This window comes from Tupaia chinensis, unplaced genomic scaffold (assembly GCF_000334495.1).
Source record: "Tupaia chinensis unplaced genomic scaffold, TupChi_1.0 Scaffold000014_1, whole genome shotgun sequence".
Taxonomy (NCBI): Eukaryota; Metazoa; Chordata; class Mammalia; order Scandentia; family Tupaiidae; genus Tupaia; species Tupaia belangeri.
Window position 1 is genome coordinate 5,974,073 of NW_006159444.1, and position 17,505 is coordinate 5,991,577.

The window sequence follows — 17,505 nt, forward strand, 5'->3', positions numbered from 1 at the left end:
AGTGAAGAAAACTTATAAAAGGTTGACACCATTTATGCCTTGAAGTAAGGGAAATGTGTTACAAAACCGTGCTTCAGAACGAAACACCAAGTCTTGGATAGCAGTTTCCACTGCAGTGGTGAACTGAATGTAGGTTTACCAGTTCACCACTTAAGTCCAGTGGTGTTTTGTTAGAACCTTGAAACCTGTTGTAATGGGAAAGGGAAATGTGTTACAAAACCGTGCTTCAGAATCAAACACCAAGTCTTGGATAGCAGTTTCTACTGTAGTGGTGAACTGAATGTAGGTTTACCAGTTCACCACTTAAGTCCAGTGGTGTTTTGTTAGAACCTTGAAACCTGTTGTAATGGGAATGTTTACACCACAGAAATTGGCAAACACTATAGATCCCAGAAGCCCTCTCTCTGTCCTTATGCAGGAGGACGGGCAATCCAGCACATTGCTGTACCATTGTCCACACAGAATGCACTTGGGAAGGACAGAAGGGCTTCAACATGATTTGCAACATCCTTATGTCTCAAGACATTTCTGAAGCAAATATGGCACAAGGAAGGGCTTCGATGGGGGGAGTTCATGGATATTTATTATTATTATTCTATGCTTTTCTGTATTCCATAAATATTTACTAAAAAAACAGGTCTAGTCAGCTAAATTTTTCAAGCCAACAGAAAACCATTTCTTTTTGCTCTCTTTAATTTTAGAGCTTTAAATTTTGTTTAGTTGGTCACAATATTATTCTATTATGTTGAAAACCCTGAACCTGAACTAATAAGAGAAACTTTAAAAAATTTTATTTTAAGCCCTAACCCAAAATGAAATGAATTACAGCTATAAATCTTTTAAACCAACTTACATAAGGACAACAGGATTCATAAGCAGCATTAACATAAAAAGTCATATTTTTTTAAAAGGTGTTTGCCATAGGATACATGTGCACACACTGGAGAAAGACAAAGACAGGGAGAGAGAGAAAGTGAGGGGACCAGCAGATGGTGTTATTTTGTTGGACTCCCACATGTTCGACTGTGGTTTGAGTCCTAGTCTTGGCAAATTAAAACTCATGCCAGGTATGTGTGCATGTGTGCCCAAAATCCCAAGAGGAAAATGGAGGGCCTGGGAGGAGATTTCTTGCTTTCTGTCTGTCTGGCAAGCACACATACTCTATAGCAAAACTGTCTTTAAAAAGAAAGAGTGAGAAATCATGCCCAGGGAGGATGGGGACATGGCAGTCACCTTCCTTCCATTCTCCTCTCAGTATCCTGGGCATGGATGAGCACACAGGCACATGCCCAGCAAGATTTTTTTTTTTTTTGGAGAGGTTTTTGCTATAGGGCGCGTGCGCTCGTCAGACAGAGAGAGACATAGAGACAGAAAGCGAGAAATCACCCCCCAGAGGGGATGGTCATGCCACAGTCCCTTCTCCTCCATTCTCCTCTCGGGATCTTGGGCACGCACACACACGCGCCCGGCGTGAGTTTTAAGCCACTGGGTCTGGGACGCGAACCGCGGTCAACTACGTGGGAGTCCAGCGACATAGCCATTATGCTAACTGCTGGTTCCCCCCCAGCATGATTTTTGAGCCATGGGTCCAGCAACATAAACTAAATTGCAGTTGGCCATGTGGGACTCCAGTGCCTTAACCACCACACCACCTGTTGGCCCCACATGTCACTACTCTTAACCAAATAAAATAACAAAGACATTTGCATTCTGAATTTAGACTCTAGGTTTAAGAGAAAGAAAATAAAAATGAATGAAACAGTACACACAATTTAACTAGAAAAGTTCAACAAGAACATATTCTTGAAAACTGTGACTGGTGTTTGAAATTGGACAGAATGAGGTATTCAAAATGGGCTAGACTGGGTTTCTTGCTCTCTGTCATTGAGCAAAGGACTTGCTATACCATCAGAATGATTCTTCATCTACAGAATGGGAATATAATATTATGTCTATGTACCTCGCAGAGCTTTCCAGAAACATTCAATGAGCTAACACACGTACAGAGACTAAACAGATGTGATCCACACAGGGACCAGCGTGAACAGGGTCACCTATAGTGTCACCATGCTGACACCTTGCATAGCATCATCAGGGTAGCTCCTTCACTCCTACACAGGTTGCTTTTAGACAGGACTTTCAGGTTCAACGAACATCAAATAGAAAACCGAGAATGAATTCAGGAATGTTCAGGCCTTCTCGGCCATCCAACTTTTGCAGACTTGGCTCCGTTGCAAAGGTCCTTTCTTGAAAACTTGTTCTTATCTTTCTTTAGCTTAGAAGACTCATGGAAATATAAACTCTAGGGAATAAAACCTCCTCCTGAAGTAAGCTCTCGCTTGATGAACCAGGCTTGGAAAGCAAGGCTCCCCTCTGGCAGGAGGAGACATGATGAAATGCCTGGGGTTTGGAGTGAGAAAGGCCCAGCCGGTACAGACACACTACCACACGTCTGAAGCTCTACGATGGCCCCTGGTTCCAGGGGCACTGCACATGCTCTTTTCCATCAGCAGATGGCCCGCCCACAGAAGGCTGCGGCCAGGGGCTTCCCAGTAGCCCTTTGCCTATTCTGGTTCCAGTGCCATTAGTTAACTTTGAGGGCGAAACCCGCACAAGAGCTCCCAAGGCTTATCATCATGACTTCTCAATAGGGGCCACTTTTGTACCAAGACATTGCCAATGAACGTAAGGATCCTGAATTTTACAATTCAGTTTTGTATGCCCATTCTCCATTTTCTTACTATTTCATTATTTTTGAGAGAGAGAGATTTTTGCTATAGGGCGCATGTGCTCACCAGAGAGACAGTAAGCGAAAAATCACCCACTGGGGGGATGGCCATGCCACAGTCACTTCTCCTCCGTTCTCCTTTTCGGGATTTTGGACACACATGCACACATGCCTCATGTGAGTTTTAAACTGCCAGGTCCAGGGCTTGAACCGCTGTCGACTACGTGGGAGTCCAGCAACGTAACTATTACATCATCTGCTGCTCCCTTTATGCTATTTTTATATGCCCTTTCTCCATCTTCTTATTTATTCTACATGTCTTACTTGTTTATTCTATTAAGTGTTTTTCAACCATGATTGCATGTTACAAATACCTGAGAACCTTTTGACAATTTCTAATGGCCTGGCTCTACTCTAGACAAATAAATCAGAATTTCTGGAGGCTAGATCCAGCCATCAAATATCTTTAAAAAGCTTCCCAAGTGATTCCAGCTTATAGCCCAGGTTGAGAACCACGGACTCAGAATATACAAACTGGCTTCAAAGTAGAGTAAGTCTAAGGAAGAGAACCCTGTTGTAATATGGGCATTTCCAACACCCTTGGCTTTCAGAATTAATGAACGCATCTCTGAGAGGCCAGGCTTGGGCTCGGTGTCAAGGTGCAAAGGAAAAGCGGATCTGGGCTTGGGCTAGGTGTCAGGGTGCAAAGAAGAAGTGGATCTTGGCCTCAAGGAGCTCACATTGACCAATTTTAGTGAGCAAAGAGGATTTAGTTTGCTTATAGCTGAGTCATACCATGACAGGACAATTCAGCATTTTATATCAGGAGTGTAACAAAATCAACATCATCATTAGTTAATATTTTGGTGCTTGCTCTGGGCTGGCATTAAGTTGGTACTTTAGGTATATCAGTTCACTAAAGCTTCACAATAACCAGAGGAGGTAGATTTTCCTATTATTTTCACATGTTCATTCAACAAAAGTCTGACTGCCCCCTACAGGCCAGGTACTATTTTAGACACTTGGGCATAAACAGACACATCGCTGTCCTTGTGGAGTGTTCTTTGAGCAGGAGTGGTGAGGAAAGAAACAACAGACATATATAAAAGCCAGCCCTAGAATATGTCAGAAATCCATGAACGCTATGAGCAAAGACAAAGCAGTGGAGGTAAGGGGTGTGCAGGCGGGACTGGCTAAGTCTCACTGAAAAGTAAGAGTTGAGCAAAGACCTGAGGTGAAGGAGTTAGTTATTAGTTATTTCATCAGTTTAAAGACTCACCCAAGGACGTAGCCATGACTTAGCTGAGATGCAAAGCCAGCATCCGGATACCAGCCTCGGTGCACTCACCCTACCACTAACTTACCCTCCGACAAGCGTCACGGTATGTCACCATCACTCACTCGGTCCCATCAGCTTTGGCTCCCTGACTGTCTTGTTTAATATTGTGATTTTCCAGCCTGCTGCCTGGAGCACAGGCACTATACAATAGGCATTTAATACTGGTTTGAATTAAGTTAATGGCTTTAAATTAATCAAATCAAATGAATACATATGATGACTGATTTACTATGTTTATTTCATCAACCCATTCCCCAGGGGTAAGAAAGTTATTGCCGTAGGGGGGGATGTTGGAGACCATTTTTGGGTGTCTTGATTATGTCGTGTTATAGAAGAAAGACGTCATTGCCCCACCAGGGCAAATAGGCCTCTTCACTGGGCTAACAAGACACAGGGGAATAGAATATTGAATAAACATAAGACTCTAATAAGAAACAAACTTCCTCACACCAGAGTCCACAAAAATTGATGAAGCTGAACGAGGGATTACAGGCCAAGTCTTCGAGGCCACGTTCATTTGAGAGTAATTAATAATGTTCCTATGTGGGGACCAGCAGTTGGCGTAATGGCTATGTCGCTGGACTCCCATGTAGTCGACTGCGGTTCGCGTCCTGGACCCGGTGGCTTAAAACTCACGCCGGGCGCGTGTGCGTGCGTGCCCAAGATCCTGAGAGGAGAATGGAGGAGAAGGGATCGCGGCATGGCCATCCCCCCTGGGAGGTGATTTCTTGCTTTCTGTCTGTCTCTCTGTCTCTGTCTGTCTGATGAGCGTACGCACCCTATAGCAAAAACCTCTCCAAAAAGAAAAAAAAAAATGTTCCTATGTGAAAACCCACTTGTGAGTATTCACTTACCTATTGAAGTGGAAGATATCCTGTATGTTTCCAAACAGGGCCGATCTTTCTTCGGTTGCCAAGGGAAGTTTTGTCTGGTCCCTGATACAGTCCAAGTAATCCTGTGAAATCAACGAGAAGGATCCTTGAACACTGTTGACCTTGTCCAAGTCAGCTTTAATTATGCGAGATGAATCTTTCATATCTATTCCGAGTAATTATTATACAAACATGCTAATTAACATTACTACAAGAAATCAGAGTTGCTGCCTTATTAATGATAATACTCACCTATTTATAGAATGGGGGGTGTTTCAGCACAAAGACTGCAATACATTAATGCATCCACCCCCCAAATACATTAGAGCTTCCCTGGATGGATAATAGAATGACCACAGTTACTGATGATGTTGGCATTTTGCTATTTTCGTGACTGATTAACATGATAAAAAGATATTCCAGGGCTGTTTACCAAGCATGGTAGTTAAGCAAACTGGATGCCACATGGCTGATTGCAGTTCGAATCCTGGTTCCAGTGGTTTGAAAAATACTCTGGGCACATGTCTGCGTGTGCCGATAATCTTGACAGCACGGAGAAATGCAGGAGAAAGAATTATAGTGACTGCGCCCCACTGGGGGATGCTTTCTCCCTCTTCCTTTCTTTCTGGTAAGCACATGTGTTCTATGGCAATTAAAAAAGCAATTAAAGAAGGGACAGCATGTGACATGGAGGTTAAGGTGGCTGGATCCCACATGACCGACTATGTGGTTCAAGTCCTGGACCTAGCAGCTTGAAAATCATACCAGTCACGGGACCAGCAGTTAGTGTAGTGGCTATGTCGCTGGACTCCCACGTAGTTGACTGCGGTTTGAGTCCCGGACCTGGTGGCTTAAACTCACTCCAAGTGTGTGTGTGCGCGTGCCCAAGATCCCGAGAGGAGAATGGAGGAGAAGGGATTGTGGCGTGGAGAAAGGATTGCAGTGTAGCCATCCCCCCTGGGGGGGGGGGGGGGTGATTTCTCGCTTTCTGTCTCTCTGTCTGTCTGGCGAGCACAGGCGTCCTATTGCAAAAACCTCTCAAAAAAAAAAGAAAAGAAAAGAAAAGAAAATCATACCAGTCACATGTGTATGCATGCCCAAAGTCCCAAGAGGAGAATGGAGGACAGGGAACTGTAGTGTAGCCATTCCCCTGGGGGGTGATTTCTAACCCTTCTAACCCGCCCCATCTCTCTCTCTCTGTGGTGAGCACATCCATCCTATAGCAAAACTAAAAAGAAAGAAAGAAAGAAGATACTTCATGGGCTGGCAGGTGGCGTGGTACTTAAGGGTGCCAGATTCCTACACGGCCAACCACAATTCGGCTCCTGGACTTAGTGGCTTGCTTTCTCACTTTCCATCTTTCTCTCTCTTACTCACTCCCTCTCTAGTGAAAGTATAAGACTATAGTCTTCCTCAAATACTAATTCACTAGAGGGAAAAAAAAAGTTATTTTTTTTCTCTTTCTTTTTTGAGAGAGATTTTTGCTATAGGGCATGTGCACTCATTGGAGAGACAGAGGGACAAAAAGCAAGAAACCACCCCTGGTGTGATGGCCACACCACAAACCCTTCTCCTCCATTCTCTTAGGATTTGGGGCAGACACACACACATGCAACTGGTGTAAGTTCTAAGCCACTGGGTCTGGGACTCAAATCATAGCCGACTATGTGGGAATCCAGTCATGTAACCATCATGCCATCTGCTGGTCCCCAAAAGAGGTTTTTCTTTTTACGTAAGTGCAGAACTCACTTGTGCTATCTAGAGGCTATATTGATGAGCTCTGGAAAACTCTAGAGTAGGTTTTTAACATAGAAACAACTCCCAAACAGGCCCAATGGCTCAGACCCACAGTGGGTTAAACACACGCAGCTGAGCTGCTGTTTGAACTGCTGAGAAGGGAAAACGGCCATAGAGTTCATAACTCGGTGTCCCCTTCCCCTCGCAATGCTCGGCAAAGAACTCTGTAGGAGGCAAGAAAACAATAAAGAAAAAAGTGAAAACAGCTGAAATAACGTAAAATAAAAAATAAATACAGTCCCCTGTCCTGGGCTGAGCAATGCAGGGTGGCCCCCTCCCAGATGCAACAGGGCGACCTGCAGCATTCGGAGGAAGTAGCCCTGTGAAAAGTCGACCAGACCATGAAAATCCCAGCACCCTAACCGCATTCCATTGTCCGGTAGCAAACTGGAGAAAGGAGAAGTTGAAATTTAAGAACCATTAGATAATTGTTTCTTACACCTTGTCATAATCCGTGCTCATTCGCTCAAGCTCTTTGTGCTCCACCCGTGAAATGCACACGGGGCTTCCACATCACTTTCACCAGCAGCATACTTTGTAGTTTGGAGCAAATGAGTTTTCTTTTTTCTTGCCCCCCCCCCTTTAGTTTGTTATAGGGCACCTGCACACGTGGGGAGGGGGGTGGAGAGGGGAAGAAATGAGAAAGCACCCCCCCCAGGGGGGATGGTCACACCACAATGTCTTCTTCCTCCATTCTCTTCTCTGTATTTTGGATTTGGGGCACTCATAGACCTGGTGTTTTCAAGCCACCAGGTTCGAGACTCAGTTGTGCAGTCAGCCATGTGGAATCCAGCTGCCTTAAGCGCCATACTACCTGGCTGGCCCGAATGAATTTTATTCTATTTGGTTCCTTCACACTAAGAACACTTCCAGGTGGGAACCAACGTTCATAAACCTTTTTTTTTTTTTTTTTTTTCACAAGCTTTATTTTTTTAAAACTCCCTTTTCTTCTTAGAAAAGTGGACATTTCAATAAGAAGCTAGATTCCTAAAGTTTAAGTGTTGTTATCATTAAAACCACAAGAGCTGGGACCAGCAGATGGCATGATGGTTATCTTGCTGCCTCCCACATAGTTGACCTTGGTTCAAGTCCCAGACCCAGCAGCTTAAAACTCACACAGAGCACGTGTGAGTGCGGGCCCAAAGTCCTAAAAGGAAACTGAAGGAGAAGAGATGACAGTGTAGCCATCCTCCCTGGGGGGCGATTTCCTGCTTTGTCTCTGTCTGTCCTGTGAGGGCACATGCCCTATGGTAAAAATCTCTTAAAAAAAAAAAAAAAAGAAAGAAAGAACAAAAAAATTGCGCAAGAGTAAGGCCTATTATCCTAATTCTTACGAATGGAACCATTAGAAGGAACTTAGCCTGCACAGGATACAGCATTAATGCCAAAAGAAGAAAAGCTAAAGATAGCCAGAATTGAAATCATAGTATATTTTGAACAACACATAAAACCTATACTTCCTCAAAAAACATGTCTGTCAGTGACATTTCTGTCTTATACGTGGTACACATGGAACGAATACTCCACTGAATGCTTGTCTTTGATTGCTTAATATTCTGCTTGACATTGTTTTAAAGTTTATTCATTTGCTTCTTCAGAAAGAGAGAGAGAGAGGGAGGGAGACAGGCAGCCACAGAGGGGTCCCCACACAGATCCACCCCAGACAGCCCAGGTCATGGGCATGCGTGACACACCAGGCGTGTCCAGAGAGGCCTGGGCATACAAGCCGGGGGCCTTCCCCCATGGCTTGAGCATCACGGAGGGTTACGTTACCACTGTGCCACCAGTTGGCCCCACCGGGCATTTATAAAGGACATGCTGTGGGCCAGCCGAGGGTGTGGTGGTTAAGACAGCTGGATCCCATGTGGCCAACAGTGCAGTTCGAGTCCTGGATCCAGCAGCTTGAAAAATACACCAGGTACATGCATGTATACTCAAAATCTTGAGAGAAGAACGGAGGAGAAAGGATTGTTATGTGGCTATCCCTGCTGGGGAGTGATTTCTCTCTTTCTCCTTCTCTTTCTCCCTTTCTCTCTCCCTCGCTACCTCCATTCTCCCTCATTCCTGCAAGTGTACACACTCTATGGCAAAAACTAAAAAAAAAAGAAAAAAAATTAAATTTAAAAATAAAATTTAAAACGGGCACATTGTCTATAAAATTAAGAAGGTAAAATGGGGGGTGGGGGCAGCAGGCGGCATGGTAGTTAAGATGCTGGACTCCCATGTGGCTGACCACGGTTCAAGTTCTGGACCTGGTGGCTTGCTTTCTCACTTTTCCTCTCTCTCTCTCTGGGGAGCACACATGCCCTATAGCAAATGTAAAAGGATATATAATAATAAATAAATAAAAGTAAATAAATCATTCTTTAAAAAAAAAACAAGGAAGAAAGTAAAACGGAATTTCGGCGGGGCAAGATGGCACTGCGGAGCAGGATGGGCAGGATGGGGGCAGAGGAACTGACAGCTCAGCCAGTTCACCAGCCTCACTTCAGAGGCTCTGCCATAGGCCTGAACAGGAGGGTGAACGCTCCTTTTTTCTCACTTCAAGTGAGAAGCTTGCTCACTTGTGAAACCTGATACTAAGTCCTTCACATGAAAAAGAAGATTGAAGGGGCTTGACGAATTTCATCTGGGGTTAGAGATGGAAATGCCTGGCTGGCTTCCAATTAGGGATGGCTCATCTCCAACCGAAAGAGTTTCAAAACCCTCGGAGCCTGTGGTAGAGAAACACGATGTTAAAAGCCGCTCGTTTTCTAAATTGTTGAGGAAACAGATCTTTAGGAGTCCAACTTTTTGTAGGTCACTCTAGAAAACAGACCGTTGTTGTATGGCCACAACTTGTTCCCTGCGTGATCTGAATGAAGTCTTTTAAATACGATACTTTAACCTTAAAGCAGTTACCGAAAACTACCGTAACACACACTGCATTAGCCACTGGGAGCATCTGAAGCGAAAATGAGTGGTTTGAGGTTCAGTAATAACCATTCATTCTGGGCTCACAATGACAGAGTAAGAATAGCAGGGAAATGTAGAGCCATCACGCTGCTCATTACGTTTATTAGTGTGATGTCAGCACCTACGGCTGCTCTACTGTTAACAAGGAAGGACCCACTGAAAACCTGCACACTGAAAATAATTACTCTCAAAGAAATCAAACAATTCACTCTATTTTGGAGAGGAAGGGAGAAGCAAGGTACACACACTCATGAGTTTCCACCATTCAAACCACTTTCTATTTTACTATTAAAAACTCTCCCTGGGGCCAGCAGGTGGCATGGTGTTTAAGGCACTGGATTCCCACATGGCTAATTACAGTTCAAGTCTCCTACCCAGCAATGGCTTGAGAATCATTCCAGATGCATATGCAAGTATGCCCAAAATCCCAAGAGGGGAATGGAAGAGAAGGGATTGCGCTGACCATCCCCACCCCCGGCCCCCGGGGGGAGGAGGTTGATTTCTTACTTTCCTTCTCTTTCTGTCTCCAGCGACCATACACATCCTATGGCAAAAACCTAAAATAACAATTAAAAAATTCTCCCTAAAGTGTTTCCTTTTCTAATCAATTTATGTCTTTACAGTATAAGATTTATATACAAGGGTTCTCTCTTTTTTTTTGTAGGGATTGTTATTGAAAATATCCCAGCAGAGTCTAACGTGGTGGTGCTATTCAAACTGTGGCCATGGATGGGGCCCAGTTTGCAAGTTGTTTGTTACTGATTTGTAACAGGATGAGGACTGATGTTGAAAGTAAGCATGGAGGGCCAGCAGGTGGTGTGGTGGTTAAGGCATTGGACTCCCACATGGTCCACCGTGATTCAAGTCCCAGACCTGGTGGCTTGCTTTCTCACTCCCTTCCCCACCACATCTGGTGAGTGCTCTATAGCAAATTTAAAAATAATAATAAATGAGTTAAATATATAACATAAAATTTTTTTAAAAAGTAGGAATGTAGAAACTGTTCTTATATTTGACAGAATACTATATGTTGAATCTAATACTAAATCTGTACTTGCATTTTGTACATTTTATTTTCTGGTAATTTGTCTTTTATTGTATTTTACAAAATAATCTGCATGTGACAGATTGGAAGAAAACACACACCTACACACACTTATCCGTGAAGTTTGAGACACCCTGGCCTGTATCCAGCTGGGCCTCTGCAGAAGGAACTGGAACAGAAGACAAATTCAGTGCCCTTGGTCACTTAACTTCTTATGAATTTTTAAAATATATATTTTTTTACTTTTAGGTTTTTGCCATAGGGTACCTGAGTTCACCAGAAAGAAAGACAGGGACAGCGACAGAAAGTGAGAAATCACCATCCCCAGGTGGGGTGGAGATTGTGACCACACTGCAATTCTTTCTCCTCCATTCTGCTCTCAGGATTTGGGGCATGCACACACATACACCCAGCATGTTTTTCAAGTCACCAGGTCTGGGGCTCGAACCACAGTTTGTGGGATCCAGTGCCTTAGCCACCATGCCACCTGCTGGACCCACTGACCTTATTTCTGTGAGATGCCCTGAAAGAATTTAGTTAATTGTCCTTTCATGTTCTTCCTCCTCCAACATCACCTTTAAGATGTTATAACCATGCTAGCACACTAATGAAGATAAACCATTGGAAAGAGGATCATTTATCATCATAATGTCGTTCACTACTTTACAGTCTACCTTGCCACTCTTCTTTTACAGAGGGTCTTTTTGTAGTAATAACATGAAAACAATCTGTTCCAAAGTCCTCTCACTCGTATTTCAGAATCATACCTGGTAGTTTTAAGGTTTATTCTTTTTGATCTACCTTCTATTTTTAGCACTTTTAAAATCTAAGACCTTTTTCAGACTCTAAGATTCGATGTAGGGACCAGCAGATGGTGTAATGATTATGTTGCGGCACTCATATAGTAGAGTGTGGTTCGAGTCCCAGGCCTGGCAGCTTAAAACTCATACTGGGCATGTGTGCTTGCATGCCCAAAATCTGGAGAAGTGGATGGAGAAGGGACTGTGGCATGGCCGTTTCTCCTGGAGGGTGATTTCTCCCTTTCTGTCTGTCTCTCCAGTGAGTACACATGCCCTATAGCAAAAAAAAAAAAAAAAAAAAAAAGGGGGGACAGCCAGGCATATTGGCTATGTTGCTGGACTCCCATGTAGTTGACTGCGGTTCGAGTTCCAAACCTGGTGGCTTAAATTCAGGCTGGGTGTGTGTGTGTGCATTCCCAAGATCCAGAGAGGAAAATGGAGAAGGGATTGTGGCATGGCCATCCCCTTGGGGGGGGCGGTGATTTCTCACTTTCTGTCTCTCTATCTCTGTCTTTCTGGCAAGCACACATGCCCAATAGCAAAAACATCTCAAAAAAAAAAAAAAAAGATTTGAGGAGTTGGGGGTTATCTTCATTTTGGAGAAAGCATCTTTTCCTATTTCTCTGACCCCTTTTGTGAAAATGAATGATCTAATAATCTAAAAACGTGTCTTTCAAATTTCATGTATTCTATTGAGAGATCACTAAAACTAGAATGCCTTCTATTTCTATATCAATTTACAGTTTAAAGTTCATATAAACTCTCTTTCTGCTCCTCCACCCCCTTTTTTTCCAAGACATAAGAATATGTGCCAAGTTTTGTTTCACAAATTAGGAATCTTAAAAAAGAAAGGAAGAAAGAAAGAAAGGAAGGAAGGAAGGAAGGAAGGAAACACCATTCCTTCCCCAAAGGAGCTCCCTGTCTGGCTGGAAGACAAGTGTAAATGAACACCTATAGTCCGGTCTGCATTGGAGCTCCATAGCAGGTAACACCCACTCACACAACTGAATGGTCAGAGGAGGAAACAGCACCTCCAAGGAAGGGGGAAGGCTCTGCAGAGGAGGTGAGGGTAGCATGGACTCTTGAAGGATGAGCAGGAGTTTGGAAATGGAGAGAGGAGGGACCAGTAGTTAGCGTAATGGCTATGTCGCTGGACTCCCATGTAGTCAACCATGATTCGAGTCCTGGACCCGGTGGCTTAAACTCACGCCAGGTGCATGCCCAAGATCCCGAGAGGAGAATGGAGGAGAAGGGATTGCGGCGTGGCCTTCCCCCCTGGGGGGGTGATTTCTTGCTTTCTGTCTCTCTGTCTTTCTGGCAAGTGCACACGCCCTATAGCAAAAACTCTCCAAAAAAAAAAAGAAAAAAAAATGGAGAGAAGAGACGACAGTAGCACAGTCCACACCCTGAGCTTATGTCCCACGGAGAGGAGAGGGATGGATGCAAGGGGATGTGGGACACGTGAGTGAGGGGAGAGTCAGGAGTGGGAGCCACAGTTTAAGTGGCTGATGGACCAACCATGTTGGGCTTTAGGAGAAGAAAGTCTGGGGGCTCCTCCCTCTTGTCTCACATTCCACCCTGAGGAAGAAGAGCGCTGTCCCAGCCACCTAGCAAGGACGTTTCACCATCTGCCGTGGCCATGACCCGTCCTCTCTTCCATGCGGCCTATAGGCCGGACACAGCTGGTGGCTCCTTTTAGGAAGAAGGAGCCCTTAGCTTTTGTCTTGCTGTCTAATTTTCTTTCCTAAGTGGCTGAAGTAAAAATTACCCAGGATGGGCCAGACGGTGGCTCAGCGTGAAACATAACACTCTGTGGGGCAGATCTACTGGGAAGGTTCTAGGTTCAAGCTCAGAGACCTCCCTAAGTGCACCGGGCACAAACCTGCCCATGATCCTGGGCTGAGGCCGGGGTGGATCGTGGCATTAAGAGCCTGCCAGGAGGGCTGCAGATATCCCTCTCCTTCGCACGCTCACTCATGGGACAAACATCTCCGACAGCTCAGCCTGAAAGAGGCCATGGCAAGGCAACTCCTGACCTTTCTGACTGGCTGGCCCCTCTGAACTGGACTTCCTCACCCCAAGATGAAATATTTAGACGGCTCTGAGGATCTGTGGTGAAAAGGAGACGAGGCTTATCCTCAGCAGCAGGTCTTCCTAAAGCTCAGGCTTGCTCCCCTGTTCTTGCCGGGTCTGGGCACTAGGACGAGATTTGGATTCCATCTTCCAGTCATTGTCTGTACAAGCACATTCCTTAGGGAACGTTAGGACTGATAAACTGGTTCCGACTCACCAGTCCCTGGCCAGATCCTCACTCAGTCATGCTCTCTCTTCCCATTTCTGGTGATTGAGGCACTGGATCTCACATGGCTGACTGCCTAGTTCGAGTCCTGGACCCAGTGGCTTGACAAACACATGGGGGGCATGTGTGTGCATGCCCCAAATTCTGAAAAGGCAATGATGAAGGGATTGGCCATCCCCCCGGGGGGTAATTTCTCACTTTCTCTGTATCTCTTTCTCTCTGTCTCTCTGCGGTGAGCACATGTTCCCCATCAAAAAATATATATATATATATATTTCACGTTAAAGAATCCTTTTAGCTTATCTTTTTTTGTTAAAAAAAAATCTTGCTAAAGGAAACCTGTGCTCAGCAGAAAGAGAGAGAGAGACAAAGAAACATGGAGATAGAGAGAGAGACAAAGAGACATGGAGATAAAGAGTGCGAGAGAGAAAGCACTCCCCATGGGAAACGGTCATGCCTCAATCCATTCTCCTCCACCTTTCCCTTCTTTTGGGTTTCTCAAGCTGCCAGGTCCAGGACCCAAACCACATGGTTGGCCATGTGGAGCCAGCTGCTTTGACCACCAGACCACAAAACCCTTTAACTTTCTTTCAAATAAGTCACTGAACTGGGTTATAGTAAAATGTCCTGCCGGAGCCTGCGACAAACTATCCCAGGCCAGATCTTCCAATTCCTCACGTTTCTCCTCGTCCCCTACTCACTTCCAGGGAGGAAGGTGCAGTCAAAGTGGAGAGCAGCAGGGGTCTGTGCCACTCCACCTGGCCGGAAACAGCGGCTCTAGTTGAGACCACAAGGTTTCCTCAGTCCACAGAATGTGGACCTCAGCCCCTGCAGAACCGCACTGAAGACGCTGTGTAAGGAACAGCCCACAACTTTCGTGCCTGTGTTAGAAGGGGACAGGGGTAGAAAAGGAGGATGAAGAGAGAAAGTGGGGGAAAGAGGGTGGGGTAGAAAGAAAAAGAGACGGGAAACGAGATGGAAAGGCGGCAGGAGAGAAGTAAAAGGAAAGAGGAAGAGAAGCTGAGGGTGGAGGGAGCAGAAGCGGGGACAGGGTGACAGCTCAAACCCTAAATTACAGTGAAAAGCAGCTTCTGGGGCTGACGTCAGTTTTCATCTCAGAGTTCTCTTAATTTATGATGCAAAGGCTGGCTTTTATTGGCAAGATGTGCCAAGTGTATTAATGGTTCTGAGATATTTGAGTAAAAGAAGAAGAAAAAATGGGAGGTATTAGCCTGGCTCACCTTCTAAATATTTTCAAAACATAAAACTGCTGCAAAAAAAATGCCAGGAATGGCCTTCTTGTTAAGCTGTGACAAAGGACAGGGGCCCTGTTCAGTCCCTGCTATTGTTTCCCTCCTTCCTCCTGAAAGAAGGGGACTGGGAGGGTCCCAGCAGCAGGGGATGGCACAGCTGGACAAGAAAGGGGCGGACCTGGCAGCTCTTCCCAGGAGAGAGACTAGGCAGGGAGTGGGGGGCAGAAAGAATAGATCTTCCCTTGATGACAACTGGGAGTATTTGTTTGCCTCCCCCGACCCCCAATAATTTAAACAGAAAACTTCTAGGAACTGGGACTCTTCAGTAACCTAATGATATAAGGAAGATACTATGAAAAAGGACTGGCATTAATATATTAAACTCCTTAAAATAACTAGATGCCCTGCTTTTCTTACACTTCTGCTGAGAACTGTTTCAGAAATCCTCTCGTTATTTACATCCTATTGATATCATTTATGAGTTGACTTCACATTGATGTGTATAAAACGCAATAAAAACTGAGGACATTACACTGATTGAAAATAAATGAGGTACGAATATAACACAAAACTTAGTCTCTTCCATTACCCTTAGTTACAATAATTAGAAAAGTGCTTACAAGAGTCCCTTGTTAACAACACAGCAGAAAAGCCTAATATCTTATTAATATTTAACAAGACATTGCTGGGTTAAATATTTTAAAAATTGTGCTTAGTTTTCAATTTACACTGACAACATTTGTATATGAAGAGCTCTTCTTAAAATAAGAGAGGTGGACACATAACCATAAAAAAAGCCATACTAAAAATATCTTTTTATAATTATTTGCAACTGAACATGACTTTTTTCCTATACTCTTTAATCCTATCAGTATTTCTAGCTACCAAAAAATAAAAAAAGATAAAAATGCTATTGGGATAATTGATGCGCTTTTTTTCTTCTTTTAATTGCCAAAGGGAACTTGCATTTGCCAGAGAGAGATGAAGAGGGGGAAAGAGCGGGAAGCAGAAAGCATCCTTCAGTGCGGTCATGCCACAATCCCTTCTCCAATTCTCCATCCTGTGAGGATTTGGGGCATGCATGCACATGTGCTCAGTGGGGTTTTCAAGCCTCCAGAGGCAGGAATCAAACTATGGCTAGCCATGTGGAATCTGGCTTCCTTAACCTCTAGGCTCTGGGACCATCCCTATTTATGTGCTTTTGAATGCACGTAAATGTAAAATATTTAAAAAATCTTTGATATGGGCAACTAGAATGTTTCCCAGAACAACCTGGAATAAAGCACAGGACCAAGGACTTGGTGGGCAGGCACTGACTGCCAAGATGGGTAAGGAAAGGAGGTTGACCAGCTGCTCTTGAGAATGATCCCTCTGGCCTGCCTTTCTTCCAACTCCTTTCTTATATTTCCCTCCTCTGGTTATTTTCCTTTTTTTTTTTTTTGCTGAAAAATATTTTATTTGCCCTTACCGTAAAAAGCGAGCATGCATGCAAGAGTGAGCGTTTTCCAATGGCCAAGGAGGTGTGCTCGTGCTGCAATTCCTTTGCCTTCCTTCTTCCTTCCTATCAGGATTTTGGGCATGCACAAGTGCCCAGCATATTTCTAAGGCTACCAGGGCAGGATTTAAACCATGGTCGGCCATGTGGATCCAACTCTTAGCCACTGAGCAACACGGCTGGTTAACTTTGAATCGTATTATTATTATTATTTTTTAACAGTATCTTTAATTCCCAGGTCCCAAGCCAGGCAAGGAAGCAGACAGACATATACGAGCCTATAGTCATTAAACTAGATGAGCCCATAATCCGTAAAGTGGCGAACGAGGATCCTGACGAGGTGGGGGGGGGTGCAATGTCTTGGCACTGCTTCAAGTACCTGAGACTAAGAAACTGATTCATCTCAATTATAATCAGAGTGCTGCTGGTGTAATTTAAATCGTGGTAATTAAGGGAAATTAAGTAAAGCCCAAAGGCTTTTTTTTAATGGGAAAAAAATTAAAGATCAGTAAAATAAATGAACATTACTAGATAATCTGAATCTTAACTACTCCTCACTGCTACTTATCATCATTATTATTTTATTATTTTAAAGTTTACTACGAGGTACTGAACTGCCTGCTTTATATGCATCATTTCATTTGACCTTCCCCACATCCCTAGACAGTGGGTCCTATATATATAAGTGTGTGTATAAAACTTTTTTGCAAGAAGCTTTTGCCATAGGGTGCATGTACTCACTAGAAAGAGAGAAAAAGTAAGAAATCACCCCCCAGAAGGGATGGCCACACCATAATCTCTTCTTCACTTTCCTCCTGAGATCCTGGACATCTACACATGCATGGGAGGTGTGATTTTTAAGTCCCCAGGTCCAGGACTCAAACTGTGGGAGTCCAGTGACGTAACCACTACACCATTTGCT

At 44.2% G+C, this 17,505-nt stretch overlaps 1 protein-coding gene across 1 annotated transcript in view; it reads right to left on the reverse strand.

Moving 5' to 3' along the window:
- Nucleotides 1-17,505, reverse strand: part of PLEKHG1 (pleckstrin homology and RhoGEF domain containing G1) — a 119,532-nt gene that overhangs the window by 56,715 nt on the left and 45,312 nt on the right. The window contains 1 exon segment of the mRNA XM_027769902.1: nt 4,922-5,022. Within this exon segment, the coding sequence (XP_027625703.1) occupies nt 4,922-5,022 (101 nt within the window).